At 42.1% G+C, this 15,795-nt stretch overlaps 1 protein-coding gene across 1 annotated transcript in view; it reads left to right on the top strand.

Annotated features, from left to right (window-relative positions):
- The window catches only part of CLASP1 (cytoplasmic linker associated protein 1), a 191,659-nt gene that overhangs the window by 8,102 nt on the left and 167,762 nt on the right, over window positions 1-15,795 (top strand). The window contains exon 2 of the mRNA XM_068949030.1: window positions 3,885-4,356. Within this exon, the coding sequence (XP_068805131.1) occupies window positions 4,162-4,356 (195 nt within the window). The 5' untranslated portion in view covers window positions 3,885-4,161. The remainder of the gene's footprint in view (window positions 1-3,884; window positions 4,357-15,795) is intronic.

Raw genomic sequence — 15,795 nt, 5'->3', positions numbered from 1 at the left:
TGTCCAGTTGGTAAACCCAATAGTTCAAATATTTTACCTTCCAGTAACAGTGAACAACTGAGAGCTTGATGCCTGGTAGCTTTTATATTTGAAAAGTTGCTGCATTTTGTTAGGGTGGAGGTCTCTTGAGGGAGGTGTTTTTGTTGTGAAAAGTCAAGGTTCAAGGAGATGTCTGTCTAATGTACCTTGAACTAATTTTACACTGAAGTTTGCGTGCAACTAGGTCCTGAGAACGATGGAAGAGAAGGCTTGTTGGTACAACTGCACTGCTGTGCTACTTACACAATTGCTGTGCTATAGCTAACCACACACAAAATAAATATTACACCGAAGAAGTAATGTCAAGTTTGGAAGCTGTTTAAAAATCAAACTTACTGGCTGGAAGTAGGTACAGGAAGGTGGTGGAGAAAGCTTGGCGCAGCAAGGCCGGCAGCACTGGCAGTTGCCTATAGCAGTCATCATCAGCAGCAATGACCTGTCTCTCTGCAGCCTGTGTCCTGAGTAGCTGTGTTAGGGCAGCTGACTGAGGAGGCTGTGACCTGCGCTGGTTTGTCTGCAGATGAAGATGATAATGAAACATGGTGAAGATAATTTAAATGTGGTGGCTAGAGTGGAGGAAAGTGGGGTATAATTTTTAAAGTAGAATGTGTATGTTGGAAGAGCCCCGGGACAGTAGCATTGCATCTGTTCTACATGCTACAGGTTTCCTTCCTCAATGCAAGTGGAAGGAGAAGATGTAAAACTTCCTGTAAAAAAAATATCCTAAACTCTTAATTTACAGTTGTAGAATGATGCAGAATTTCACTTAGTCTGGGGTGGGCGGGTTCTCCAGACCACTGAAAACTTAATTGTCTTACATACTCAGTTTAATGTTTGCACAGAATTTTAGGTAGCAAGCATTTCCCCATTACTGTTTGGGATGGCTTATTCTACATACTGAACCAGTTGCTTTGCTCTGAATTGTATGAACTTCTGTGATGTTAAAGTGGTAGTATCTGGCTGAGTAGTTCTGGGCTGTTAAGTCTTTATCATCTTTCTTCTTTAAAATCTATAATTTTGAGCCCCACACTGGCATTAAACTTAAGTCTCTCTAATGGCTTTCTGCCAGGTAGCTCTTGAAGAAGAAGCTAGGTGTGTTACTAGCAGAAACTTTGACCAAGCAACTTAGTTCTGATGGCTTAATAGTGATTGAGAGAACTTTTTTTGCAGTGACAGGGGTGGTGGAGAGAACAACTTTTCTTGTGGTTATGTTAAACTTAGACTAGGATTTGATGTTCCCAGATGTTATTTTTTCCACTTCCTCTTGTGAGATAGAGGGGGAATTAGCAGACTTCCTAACATATGTAGAAATACTTTTTAAAGAACGAACAAACAAACAAACCAACCCCCCCCCCCCCCAAAAACCTCAGGGAAAAAAACCACAGAAGTGATGTCACTTAAAAACCTGTTGGCTGGTAGATATAAGCCAGCCTTGGGCTTTCCTCTTGGTTTATTACTTTTGCCCTCTGCAGGATTCAAAGATATTTATGACTCTTCTTCTATGCATGTGTTTGAAGGTGGTGCCATATAGTGTGTGGTGCATCTTCTTTAGACGTCAGTCCGCAAACTTACGACATAAATCTGTTCTTCTGCAGCACACAATTATTTTTATGCTTCCTTTTGCATAATGTTTTAAAAAAGGAGCTTTTACAAAAATTCCTTTAAATTAGTTTATTAAAGGATTGCTTGTAGGCAGACTTATAAACTTTTAAATGAAAACCACACAGAAGAAAGACTAGGAACTTTGAACCTTCCCTTCTCATGGTAGCATGGCCAGCTAATGCTTTCTTGGATGTGTTTGGACTTGTCTGTATGTGAAGTTAATCAGAAATGGCTCTTCTGTGGTAAGTAATAATCATTCGCACCCTTCTGGAATCTGAATGAATTTTCAAGTTTAAGCAAGTTCCATGTTTCTGTTTTAAGAGTAATTAAGAGATCTTTCTCACTGTATTCTACTGAATTTTAACACAGTTAAGTCCTCTTATGGGCATGTGCAGTATCTGCTGTACTCTTGAGATAGTTCAGGCTGGAGTAGTGGTCACAAGTGGTAAGCTGTCACAGCCCTAATTTAAAACCCTAGGTGCCATGTGTGCAGTTCCAGCTAATGGTTCCTTGCTGCTTTGGAATGTCAGGTTTTACTGGTGAGAAGGGAGCTTAGTCTAGAGGCCCTTCTTGTTGATAGTAGGGTTTGCTAGGCACATGGCTAAGATTGCTGTCGCCCAGTGGAGAGTTGAACTGACTGCCTGAACAGAGGGTATGCTCTCTTGTGACTCCTCCTGCCTGATGAATAAGCAGTGCATCCAAGTCCCAGGCAGCTGGAATATGTCCGATTGCAGTTGTGGGGTTAAGGAAAGCCCTGGACCACAAGCTGCTGTGCTCTCTCTCCCTAGGTGCGCTGCTTCTTTTTTGTAAGATGTGGCAGTTTGCAAGTCTGGCCAGGGAGGATGGAGGTGAGATAACGAACTGAAATAGTCTGCTGCAAGGTGTGCCTTCATTTACAGGCTAGGACTTTTGTGCATCTCATCTGCTTTCAGATCCACTGTGTTTTTTATTAAATAAGACTTTTGTGAAAGTCTTATTTGCTCAAAGAGAAGGTATATAGATTTGCTGCCCAGTGCTTCCAGTTAGTGAACTTGTGCCTCTAGCTTCCTTCCAGTTGTTTGTTGAACTGGGTATCTGCTCCACAGCCTCTTTCCTTGCACTGAGCTTGACCTGCTTTCTTTGCACTGGTGGAGAAAGTAGGGCAGACTTCTAACTTTGGATATTATTAGATGGGAAGAAAAAAGATATTCTGGATTTTTATCATCCCCTCCTAAAAGAGTTGACCTGTGAAGGAGCGCTTCAGGGAAGCAGTTGGTGGTGACAGGAGCCCCTGGTTTGCAGGAGGCTGGAGGACAGGCTGGGAGATCGGGTCCCCGGCTGCCTGTAAGGGTTCATTTGACTGCGGATTGGGAGGGACAAAGAAAGGCTGCAGCTGCTTGTGAAGCAGAGCTTGCAACTAGCAGTGTTGGCCCAGAAGACCCCTAATGTAGTTCCTGTGTTATGGGGCAGGAGAGCCTCTAGGGTGGCAAAGCCACTTTTTTCTCTTCTTCTTCTTCCTTTTTTTTTTTTTTTTTTTTGCGCACTTAAGCTTAATTTGTGGATAGCACTGCCTCTGAGTGGCAGCAAAGTTTGGCTCTGCCTTTCTTTTATATGATTTTGGTTTTTGGGCAATCACAGGCACTGTTGGTGGAACTGTTGTCAGTGTTATGCTAGGAAGAGGGCAATGCTGTTTCCTCCGTCTGTGTAGTTGTGCTGTAACAGGATTCAGCCTGAAAACAGCTTGAGCACTTTGTATTTGAAAACTGCTCGTTTTATTACTGGCTGCCAGTGTTAGACCTGTATTTTAGAGCTGTATCTTTTAGGCCAGCTGATGGCATTGATTGCTGAAGACTAACAGTCAAAACAGGATCCAGACGTCTTCCTCTATTCACTTCTTGAAACATGCGTTATCCTGGTGACCTGCATAAGGATTTTGTCCCTACTTTTGTGGGTGGATGATGACGTTAGTAGTTGCGAGAATATTGTTCATTAATCGGCTCTTATTTAAGTGCCAGATTTACTGTGTCTGCCATTAAAACTACCTCTAAGGAGCTGATGGGTAACTGCTGCTGTAAAGAATAACCAAAGGTTTTTGTCCTGACCTACCTCGTATGATCCCTTAAAATAGAACAATGCTGCTCAATCCAGCTTATCGCAGCTTTGCAGCTGTATATGAATAACCTATTTTATGACATGCTTTTGATTTCTTTTTTTGCTCCATTCTTAATTTAACCTATAATACTGTTCTTTTTCATTTCTTTCAGAATGGACTGCTGAATTGGGAATTATTGCAGACCCAACAGTACAGCACTGCTCACTGCTTCATCTATTACTAGTTTAAATTGGACTTTTAATATCCTGCCAGCTGCTCTTCACACACACATGGTGCATTGTTGCCATTCTCAGAATTGCATCTTTGAAACCCAGACCCTCAGTAACCTTCATCGAACAAAGAGGCAGCCTCCTGAATACGTTTGTAGAGGGATTTTTTGGACCTGCTGCCCTCTAGCTTTCTTGCTGGTGCTGTATTTCTAAGACACTATGGAGCCCAGTATGGAGTATTGCTTAGCGCAGGTGCTGCAGAAAGATGTTGGAAAGAGGCTTCAAGTTGGCCAGGAACTGATAGATTACTTCTCAGATAAACAGAAGTCAGCTGATCTTGAACACGATCAGACTATGTTGGACAAAATGGTTGATGGACTGGCCACATCTTGGGTAAATTCCAGTAACTATAAGGTAAGACTTTCCAGGTGGAATGTGATTTAGTCAGGTGTTTCACTGACAAATTTTACTTGATCTGAATGAAAGTTATACGGTAGACTGACTAACATTCTGCTCTGTAAAATGATAATTGTGTTGAATCAACCATTTGTATTCCATTTCTTGGTAAATAGTCGATGGCTGATATGGTATTGAGGATTCATGGTGGTAAGACTCAAGCAAGTGAGAGTTTAGTAAATGGATTCATATTTAGTATTTATGCTTTCTGATAACTAGTTTTTTGGTGTACCTTGTTTGCCTTTGGGATGCTTTGATCATTCCAGTAGCTGGCAAGGTTGATGAAATTTTTTTTATCTTAAAAAAGAGAGAGAAGCAGGGGGAGAGTTCTAAAGCCACAGAAAGTATGTATATGTGTGTGTATGTATGTATATACATACACGTGCACGCGCTGCCAGTATCTTTTCACACTGTCAATGATTCTTCCTAGATTTTTCTAAATTCTGGGTGCAATTGAAGTACAATTCATGATTCTATTAGAATTAGCTCAGGAAAGCTAATCAGCATGTGTGTCTTCTGTTGGATTTGATGATCGTGCCTCAACAGGGATGAGGAGTGAGACAAGGAACTCAACTGCCTTGTTATCCCTATAGTGTTTTTTCCATTTCCCTACGCTTTGTGAATAAGAAGTGCTACTACTGCCACGTACTCTGATTTCCTCATTGGGGAGGGGTTCTGAGGTGTGATTTGGAAAAATGCCTGTCCTTGTCCTTTCCTGAGGCACGCTAATGAAGCAAACAGGGTACCTAAGCTGCTGCTATAGGGAGAACTAGTGGATTTTGTTCCTTTCTCATAAGTCTGAAAAAAATCTCTGAGGGTAAAACCTCCTACAGACCTAAGCCTGAAGCTAATTAGCTGTGTGTTGTACTGTGGAATACAACTATTAACTGGAGTTGTCTCCTGTGGAAGTGAAGGAGAGCCCAGCATATAGGTTGCATGTGATCTGAAGCTGAACATCCTCAGATTCATTTAAACTATATTTTTAATAGGAATTTTGATGGAAACAAGAATGTGGTATATTGGTTCATGTGTCCTATGCAGATGCACTTTTGCTCTTCATTTTGTCAACAAGTAACTGCAGTGGAGGCTGTTTGGCATAAAAAACCAAAGCTGATATAATCTTGATGGAGGACCGTTCTGGCTCAGCCCACAAAGAACTCTTACTTAGTTTAATGTCCTTATCAAACGCTATGTGTTATTTTCTCAGAGCATAGCATGTTCCTATTGCCCCTCTTCTTGCTTAACTGGCTTTGTCTTAGACTTGCATAATTCTCAGCAGAAAGGTAACGCAAGCGCAGCAAACTTGAAATTGTCGTGAAATTTACTGTTTATGTGGGTTTTATGAATTTACAGAACTATGCAGTACTTCGTGAATTGTGTGATCCTTTTTCGGACAACTTGTTCTCCCTCCCCTCTGCTTCCCAATCTGTCTGTTGAAATACATACTCTCACAAAGTCCAGTGTAGTATTCATTACTAGGTAACAAATTGATGGCACTTCTGTGTTGGAGTGACTCTATTCCAGAGTTAATGTTCCTGACTGAACTGATTGTTCATTAGTGTGCATGTTCTATAGGTAGCGTTTGCTATGTTTAGCAAGTTAACTTCTAATGTGCATAAGAGGCCTTTCTTAAATGTGTACGGAGGGTGTTTTGTTCAGTGAGTGAATGAAACAGAGGATTTGAAACCTCCCAGTTGGACAGGCTGACCACCTGGAGTTTAGTGATGTAGTGACCCTGATTCAGCATCAGAACAAGACTTAGTGCATTGTCATTTGCCAATCTCCGTTTTGTTTCAGTGTCTGCCTCTGTAATGTTGTCACCTTTCTTCTTGACAGCTTGTGGGGGACTGTAGAAACTTGGCTGTGCCTGATGTTAGTGAGGATAGGGTAGGTCATGTTATCTGATACACTAATCCATGAACTGGAACAACCCTAAGAGTGAAAGGTCAAGCATCACTGCCCTAGAATAGCCATCTGGAGAGCTAAACTGCAGTTTGTTTGCTCATGATTGAAAAAGCCGTTATATTTGCACTCTCTCTCTCTCTACTCATGTCATTCCCTTGATCTGAAAAATAATTGATTTAAAACAAAGGTGAGAGACCACCTGCAAGACTTGAAATTTCTTAACATTTCGGTGATAAAGGGTGTTCTCTCAAACTTAGGCTGGGTTTGGATAGCAGACCCATTAGCTTGGGAGAGGGTTCAGTTGATTCAGTTGATTCATGGCAGCTGCCTGTCTCTCTGGGACTGTTCTAACTAAAAAATTGTGCTTATGTGTTATCACTAGGGAAACATTAGCCAGCCAAACGGAAGTGATTTCTGTGTGACAGTGGTGTTCAGAGCTTAGACTGAAGGAGCCTCAATTGATGAAATTACTAAGCCTTTACAAGGAGGGTTTAAGCTGTTCCCCACACTGTTGTGCGAGTTTGAGCTGTGTAAGTCATGACCGTGATAGGTGACTTTTCATGCTTTGGGTTTTTTGTACACTGATTCTATTGTAACCTGATTCTGTTTCGTGAAATCCTTAACCTCAGCACTGGGAGGTAGACCATACCATCTTCTTTTTTGATTGATGCAGCAAAGGGCAGTGATGGAGGAGGAAGGGATGTTCCTCTTCCCTTGTGCTATCAAAGTCTAAAAGCATCGCGTGTGAAACGAGAGGGGGACCCAAGATGCTTTGACAGCGTTGAACTGTCAAATAGACACCTCAAAACTCTTCTATCAAGCAGCCTTGAGACCCCTTCAAGCAGCCTTGTCCCTGCTTCACAGCAGGTGGCTGCCTGAGGTACAGAAGATGCTCAGATAATCCAGGATGCTTTTCAAGTAAAAGAAGCATGAGGGATGTTATGTGAAGCAAGGCATTGAGGTCCTATGCAAGACCCTTTACTGCTTATCTGTGCTTGTCAGGAGCATACTTGAATTGCACCTAATAGGCACTGCCTGGTCTGTATTTTCCCAGTAATGCCAGTGGGTAGCCAGAAGACAGAGGAGTGGTGCAGGGTGAAAAGATGGCTTCTCATTGAGGACTTTTATGTTTCCCTGGAGCTTGGTTACCCAGAGCAGGGAGTCCATGTTTGCATGCCTGCTAGGAGTTGTGGGGTCTAACAGAGAACTGATTGAAGTGATTGAACTCCACTGATTGAAGTGGCAATTCTCCCTTTCCCTTGCTCCGTTTCTTCTCTGGCTTGTTTGCTTGGTGTGTGCTGTTTCAGGATGGTGCTTCTGCTGGACTCCATGTTCTCTCCTACTAATCAACAAGATTTTTGCAGAGCTTAGAGACTCTGAACGTCAACAAAGGCCTGCACTGAACTGTCAGTCTTGATATGCAGCAGACCTGTGCAGTGATGTCTAGGGCTTCAGCATGTCCTCTCAGCTTCACAGTTGTGAAGCACGGGGAGAGCTGAAATACTCAGAAATACCTAGTGAACCATCTCACTTTGAGCTGCTTGTGGCAGTTATTAGGTAGACAGGATCTCCTTACTCATCTGTGACTAACGTAACCTTCTCTAGACCCAGGCTATGACATGCTATTGGAGTTTCACATTAAAGTGTAGTGTTTAGGTATACATCCAGGATCTTAAAGCAGTCTTCTACCAGCCATTGATATTCCTAGGGGCAAACTGAGGGTGATTGGCAGTGAGTGACCTCTTGCCTGCTACTCCCCAACAGATGAGCACTGTGCCATCTATCAATGGGAGAAGAGATGTCTTGCACCTTTTCTTTCCCTGCAGTGTGTAACCTGTACTGTCAGAGTTTAGTTTTACTTAGGAAATAGCTCCTGTATTGCTGTGTGTGTATTTTTTGTTTGTTTGTTGTTTTTTTTTTTTGACTGGCAACAACCAAGAGTGAACTCTGCTTGGAGAAATGTTTGCGACAGAGGCTCAAGGCAGGAGAAAGGTCCATGTAATTGAGCAAAGGTTACCTTCAACCTGTTCTCATATTGCAAAGTGTTAGGATAGGCTAGTTCAAATTGAAACTGGGTGGGGGTTACCGGTAAGGAACTGGATGAAACTTTCTGTTTCTGCTGCACCTCTGCAGTTAGAATGATTTTGGAGCTATTCTAGTCTCACATTGCATGGGATCTCCTCGCTAAGGAGCGTTCCTCTATGTGGAGGATCCCTTTGTCCCAGTGCTGCTTGAGGCATGTGTGTGAGGCTCTGTACCCAGCGCCTTGCAACGTTCAACTTTGACTATAGAGTGGGCAGCTACAAACTAACCTGCTTAACATATCCTGGTGGCTGAGGACCTTGCACTTGCAAAGGTCTCTTAGCTGTACAAGTAAAGCTGTGCTGGTAGACTCAATACCTCAGGGTGAGCTGTGCAGTGTTGTGTATCTGGGACCTGGTGTTGATTTGTGTTTATGCATGCAGGACTTCTGATTTGGTTATTTTAGCTCCTAATTGATTTTGTTACTTACAGGGGCATCACACTCTTTAAAACAAAATATATGGTGAAATATTACAGGGAAATTTTATTTCTCCTGACAAAAATGCTAATTATGTTAGGGAAAGCAGCCTTGCACTCTCATCTGTGTCTGAATCTTAAGCATTACAAGAGCTTGCTTCACTGAGCTGAAGAGAAATAAAACTTACATACATAAATTAATTTCCTTAAACTGTGCTTTGAATAATTTATTTGTTTTTCTCTAATTGAGAGGTAGAACAGATGGCGCAGGCTTAGTTTAAAGTGGTGTCCATTAGAGCAACTTAAGCTGATGAATGGTTGTTCACTATAAGCATACCTTTGTTCTCTATACCGTGTTTATTTTGGTTGGAATTCAGTGGAAGAAGTTCTGATTTAAGAGATAATTATCATGCATGGTTATGGGTTGATATGACTATTTGGTAAGTGTGTTTCGAGTCTTTAGTGCACAAGAAAAAAGACTTATTTTGAGGAGGAGGCAGGTAAATCCTAAAGGGTTTCCAAACAGCTGCTATCATTAACTGGTGAGTTTTAGGATGCTGATGGGTACATGAAGATCATCAATACATACGTTTATTCAGCAGTTTCGCCCCTGAAGACCTCTTTACCATGAAGCTATCTAATTGGTAATAAGAAAGAAGATGACTTAAAATTATTTTGATGTCCAGGAGACAGGAGAACCAGACCATGGAGGAAGAGTCATCCTGGAGGTCTTGGCTGAGAGTACATCTACTCCTTGCATGTGCCTATATCGCAAGAGGTATCTTAGCAAAAATGGCATCTGACTCCTCTTGTTGCCCAATCAAAAGGGGCAAAAGACTCACCAGACTTGAACTGCATTTGCAATTTCATGTGCAGTCCTTCATTTTAGGCTCTGGTGCTGGCATGCTTCTAATCTGTGGGTTTTCCTGCCCTAAACTATGAAGGAGCAGAGAGTTTTGGCTCCAGGATTTCCAATTTCCTTTAGGCATTGAAATGGTTAATTCCCAGCACACACTCAGTGCAGCTGGTCCGTCAGTTTTTCTCTGGCTCACTTCTCTGTTGTTCTGGTAGCTGGACCTGCCTTTCCAATGCTTACTACTGGGTATGGTGACTTGGTCTGGTTATGATGCAGCTCTTATCAGTTTGGTTTCAGCAGTATGGGGAGTGCCATAGAGACAGATGCAGAACGGAGCTGTAGCGACTGAGCTAGATTGAGTTTAATGTTAGTTTCAGGCCTTCATATTCAGGACAGGAAAAATCAACTGCTCTAGCAAGTCAGCCTTTAGACTTTTCCTATGGACTTTTCTTAATGCTTAGCTGATAACAATGATTGGCTCTAGCAAGAAGAGTTTTCTTTTCCAAGCTGGGGTGGGAAGAACTAGAATGGAATAGAAATACTTTTTAGTTCTTTTGTATATGATGTGGATGCGCTACTTGAGTGCATTTAAAAAAAAAAAAAAAGTTTGTGAGCCTGAGTGTACCAGACAACAGTATCTTTTGGCTGTTTACAAAGATATTATGAAATCAAATATAAGTAGTGAGGGGCCACAGAATCTCAAGGGAGTATGAAGAGTGGAGACCCAATACTGAAATAGAATAAAAGTTTGTTTCCACAGCGGTGCACGTAACCTGACGGGTTGAGACAGGCCAAAGATCTGTCTAGCTCAGTATCCCATCTCTGACAGTGGCCAGTAGCGGATGGTCAGAGAGGAGTAAAAAAATGGAATATAGACTAAATCTATATCCTGTAGGATTTTAGTGCTGACACTAGGTCAGGGTCAGAGCATTGTATATGGCTTGTGCAGATGGGCACAGACAAGTGGGCCCCATGGAGGCTGGGGGCTGGATAGCTGGTTTTTCCTGGTGCCTGGTGGTGCGACCGCCTCTGCATTGGTGAGGCTAACCAGGCTCTCGGTTGGGACTGGGAGTCTGGTCAACACAAAACAGACTGAGGCAGCTTGGGGGCTTAGCATCTAGGTTACTAAATTGAGAGGATAAAGCTATTCCTTTAATGCTGGTGTAGTGTTTCAGTTGCAGCATGCAGTGCTTGTCAGTAGGGTGTTTTCAGAGGTGCGTTTTGGGGCTAACGTGATTTGCTCTCTCCTGGGAAACCTTGAATGTACTAGCTGACTGCAGGGTTTTTGAGACTCACAGCTGAACAATCTGTGGAAAAGGCAGATTATTGGGGATTTACATCCTTGGAGATAAGTGTGTACTAATGCTATTGTACAAGGCTTTATTGGACCCTTCTCTGGAATGTGTCATACTGTTCTAGTTGCCCATGTCCAGGAAAGAGGAATTCAAGCTGGAACAGGTGCAGGGAAGGGCTAGTGTGGTGTTCAGTGGGTTGGAGAGCCTGGCTGACCAAAGGAGACTAAAAGTTTGGGTTGTTTAGTTTGCAGAAAGAAGGCTGAGTGAGAACATGACTGCCACCTATAAATACGTCAGAGGGATGAACATCAGGAAGGGGGAACAACTCTTAAGAGCTGAAGGGCAAGGTTGGCACAAGAACAAACGGGTATAACCCGGCCATGAATAAATTTAGGCAAGAACTTTGAGGGCCTGGAAAACTCTTGACTAGGAATAGACATGGGCAAGAAATCTACCTGGTTTTAGGATAGATCCTGTGAAGATGAAGTGGTTTATATGCAATATAGAATAGGATTATCTATGGTGACAGGGAAAGTCCATTTCAGTTGTTTTTTTCCTCTGGTAGAACAGATATAATATTCTGCCTGAAACCTCTCTGATGCTTTGAACAAACATGACTCTTTTAAAATACTGCTTTTTGGTCTTAAGAAATCCCAAAGTGACTTATAAAGATGGTTCATGCTGTACCTGAAAATCACTTGCCTGTTGCCCCAGAGGTAAATGCACTGCAGTAGAACTAGCAGTTGCTCTTATGCCCAAGTGATCCAGCTAACCTTGTGCTTGGTAGGTAGCAGGATAAAGGGGCGGGAGAATCTTTTCTCTGGCACTGTGACTCCAAGTACTGATCCTCAGCTAGAATTGGTGGTTAGCTGCAGTGCCTGAACTTGCAGGTGTCCTGTTTTTTTTGCGTACTTGATGGCTCTGCTAGGAGCAGAGATTCTAGAGTGGTTCTGTGGGATTCTCTAGTTCTCTTGATGCTGAAAGAAATACTCATCTGCCCCTACAGTCCCCTCACCAACACCAGCTTCACCTGCCTGTTAGTTTCTCTTAGCTAAAAGCATTTATGCTTTTCCATGCCTCCTTCTTATGGGATACTCTTGAAAGACATTCTTGTCTCACTTTTTGAACTTCAGCATGGAAAATCACCTAGTAAGAGTCCCGTAGACAGTGGGATCCATCCAGTTAGTTGCCTCTGGCTTTGGTTTTAATTAGGTCATTTTGTTTTAAGCAGAAGAGTTTTATGGATCCTCATTTCCTTTTGCTTTCTCTATGTAGAGCTGCTGGTGTCTAATGTTATGATTTTTCTCATAGTTAAGTCTTTTCTCTTAATGGAACTTTTTCACTTGCTTATTAGTATTTGTAAGAAGGAACATATCTTTGGGATTGCTGTTTTCTCAATCACATTTGATTGAAATTGATCAAAGAATTCAGCTGCTATGGGGAGAGGAAGGAGTATATGGATGATTGATAGACATTGCAATGATACAAATATCTGAAGTCCGACTGAAAACTACCTACAGTAATAAAAATAAATGCATTTCTTTCACCCTGGCATATCTGGTTTTTGTAACATAGCTGTTAATACTGAAGGCATGTTTTTGGTGGACCAGCCTGCTATACTAGGCCGTTTTATGCAGGGGTACTTTCTGTTTTAATGTGTGGTTCTGGCTCTGTGGCAGCCCTCCTTTGGCAGTCACAGTTTGAGACTGTAAGGTACACTTCCCTGCGCAGTAAGAAAATCAGCTCAAAGGATCCCAGGAAAATTCAAGTTGCAAGGGGCCTCAGGAGGTCGTCTAGTTACATCTACTATATCTGTGTTTTCAGCCAAAGCCTTAAAACTTATTTATTATTTGTTTTTTCTAACAAAATTGATGGTAACATAAGTGGTTGGTGTCACAATGTCAGAGGTGCCAATGTGAATCAGTTCCCATATAGGTGCCCTTAGGATGCCTGTGACCACAGGGTGGCATGGTTTTGTATTCATCTTAAAGATGAATACAGCATCTAACTAATAACTCTAAGATGAGCCATCTAAAGTACCTGTGACAATCTAGCTGAGGCTCAGCAGAGTCTGATTTGTCCTGTTGCTTGGTTTGCTCAGAGCTTCAGGTTTCTGATGGCTGGACAGCTAGGTGTGTATGAGCTAGTTTGTGTAAAGCTAATGCACATACTTGTATCCCGTGGGCTGTCGGCTCTTTGGCTCTACCTTTAAACGTAAGAGGGAAGGTGTGGAACGCACTGGAGTCCTGTATTTTCTCTGAGTGAACGCTACCTACCGTGAGCTCTTCGTTACTTTCCTGCTACATCAGATCTCATTTTTTAACTAGACAAAAAAACCTGCTATGTTCCTCATTTGGTATTGCTTTTGTGCCAAACATGAAACTTTAAAACAAAGCAACATTTGGCTAGTCAAGTGTTAGAGCAAAGAGTTCCAGTTATCAGAGCGTGGAAGGCAAGATTTTTTTTTTTTTTTTTTTTAATAGCATGGCTGGGAGTTTAGCCAGAGAAAAGAATGTGTAGGATTTGACCCTGAATTAAATGAGAGCAATTTTTCATGTTTAGTAATGCTTTTTCATTTCAAAAGTAGCCTTGTTGAGAGTTTTGTGAAACGATGAAAAATAAGGCAGTAGTGTCCCTTCCTATCGTTCCCTTGTTGTGGATAGATCTGCTCGGACTGGGAGGACATGCATACAAGTAGAGCAGGATTCTGGGTTAACAGTGGCATTACTACCCTGTCAGGGCAAGAGCATTAGTGCCTGTATCCTAAATGGTTGAGAAACTAGTAATAGTGAATGGAAAACCTAAAGTTGCTTCCGTTCAGTGTATTTTGAAATTTGTGTTTGAGGAATGTCTGCATTTGGTATAAATGCTGTGTTAGAAATTGATTCTTTCTACTAATTGTCTTAGTTCTCTTTGTTAGATTTTTTTTTTCAGTTAAAAGATACGTTTTTGCCTTGTATTCTCATGAGTCCCCATTTGACTGTGACGTAGTCATGTTAGCTTGAAATGGAGATCTTGCAGCCAATGAACACATTACTGCTTATGCAGTGACATGGAATAAATGTCTACTTTTAACAGTTTAGAAGAACTTTGTGTCTGACTATTTGTTACTTAAAGGGGGTGTCACTTGTTCAGCACTACTTAAAGGTGAAAGTTATAGGCTTCTACTGATGTGCACCCACCACCAAAGTTACCTTGTGGAACCAGACCTGTTAAGAACCCAGTTTCTTTCTATCTATCTATCTATGCAGGCAATTTTGTATCTTGCATACTGGAATAAGAAATGCATTTGAGTTCTGGAGGGGATCCTATGGACAACATATCTGTGCAGATTCTTAATATCTGCTTAATTACACTTTGTTCCTGGGGTGGATTCTTGGGGTAACCTCCTAGCTTTTTAAATGAAAGATAGTGTGGAGTTTGCTCATTTAATCCTGGAGACTTTGTAGGATCACTGCAGTGTTGCTCTTATGCGCCTGCCTGAACTGCTTAGCATCCTGAAGGAATTTCTCTTGTAATAATTTGATGCTCTATAGAAAGTTGAAACCGCCCGTGGGTTTCAGGAGGTACTTGCTCTTACAGATGGAGTATTTGGGGTTTTTTTCTGTCTGGCTAAAGCTTCTCTTCCAGGTCTGTATAGGTGGCCTTCCTGGTATGTCTACTGCTCACCTCTTCTACTTTATCCATTCCTTTATGTCTCTAGAAAGTTGCTACCTATAAAATGTTGCTAAACTGTGAATAAAATATCACATCCGCTTGTGAAAGCTTCCACTAGCTTCAATAAAGATCCGAGCTTTCTGATCACCCTTGAAGAGCTCTGCTTCTTTCTTGGTGTTGCCCAGATCCCTTTCTCTTCCTGTAATTTAATCCATCTGCTTGTGCTTTTTAGAAGTATCTTTATTCTGTTGTCTTCAGGAAATTCCTTTCTAACTAAGCTAGCTTAATGGAAATAACTGAGGAGCCTTTCACAAGTAGGAGGGGATGTGTGGAGAAAAGTGCAGTGGTGCTTGTTTGAGAGCTTCTCCTGAAAAGTGGGGGGTATTGGGAACTGGCAGCCTAGAAGAATAGGAAAGCAGGAGCTGACATCTCAGACCAAATGACATACCCTGAAGGAGGAGGGATGAAAATGTCAATGTTTGAAATGTTAGAGAAGGATGGGGGTGTAGAAAGAAGGGGCATCCTAGCCAAGATACCAGGATAGGAAAATTATCTCTACAGCAGTAGTGTGAAATGGGCCAGGACTATATTTGGCAAAGCTAAAAGGGAAAGGATATGTAATAGCAGAAGGGTGTGCTACTGAGAACCGAATGAGAATTTGTAGCCGTTTGGGATAGACGGGACAGGCTTTCTTTTAGATGCTATGTGAAATTCTGCCAGGTTAGAGACTTAGTAAACTACTGAAAGTATTCTTCAAGTCTTACTTCTCCCGTGTATCTGGCAAGTGACAGTGACTAGATGTGCAGGTGCCCAGGTATGAACAAGATTGCTGACTGATCTTGCTTATTACCTGTCTTAAAAGGCTCAAATCTGCCAATTGTGCACACAGCTGATCTGTCTCACTCAGTGTGTCCCATTCAGCGTCTTACTCCTTCCCTCCCTGTTTGCACCACTGCATATTTCATTTGTCCATTAGAATCCCTGTGTTTGCCTTGCCTCTTGAGATTGTCAACTTCTTTGGTAGGACCTGTCTTATGTTGGTGTTCACCAGCTGGGACAGTGTCTTCTGTCCTAACAGGAATCTGCTTGTCCTTCTGCAGACGAGGTGGTGGAGAACAAGGCACTGTGCCAGTGGGTGAGATTGTGCAGCCTGTTCCCAGTGTGTCTGATTTGAATTTCTTTATT

The sequence above is a fragment of the Struthio camelus genome, chromosome 6, assembly GCF_040807025.1.
Source record: "Struthio camelus isolate bStrCam1 chromosome 6, bStrCam1.hap1, whole genome shotgun sequence".
Lineage (NCBI taxonomy): Eukaryota > Metazoa > Chordata > Aves > Struthioniformes > Struthionidae > Struthio > Struthio camelus.
The sequence above is the reverse complement of the archived record's forward strand: the minus strand, read 5'-3'. Positions and strand labels throughout refer to the sequence as shown.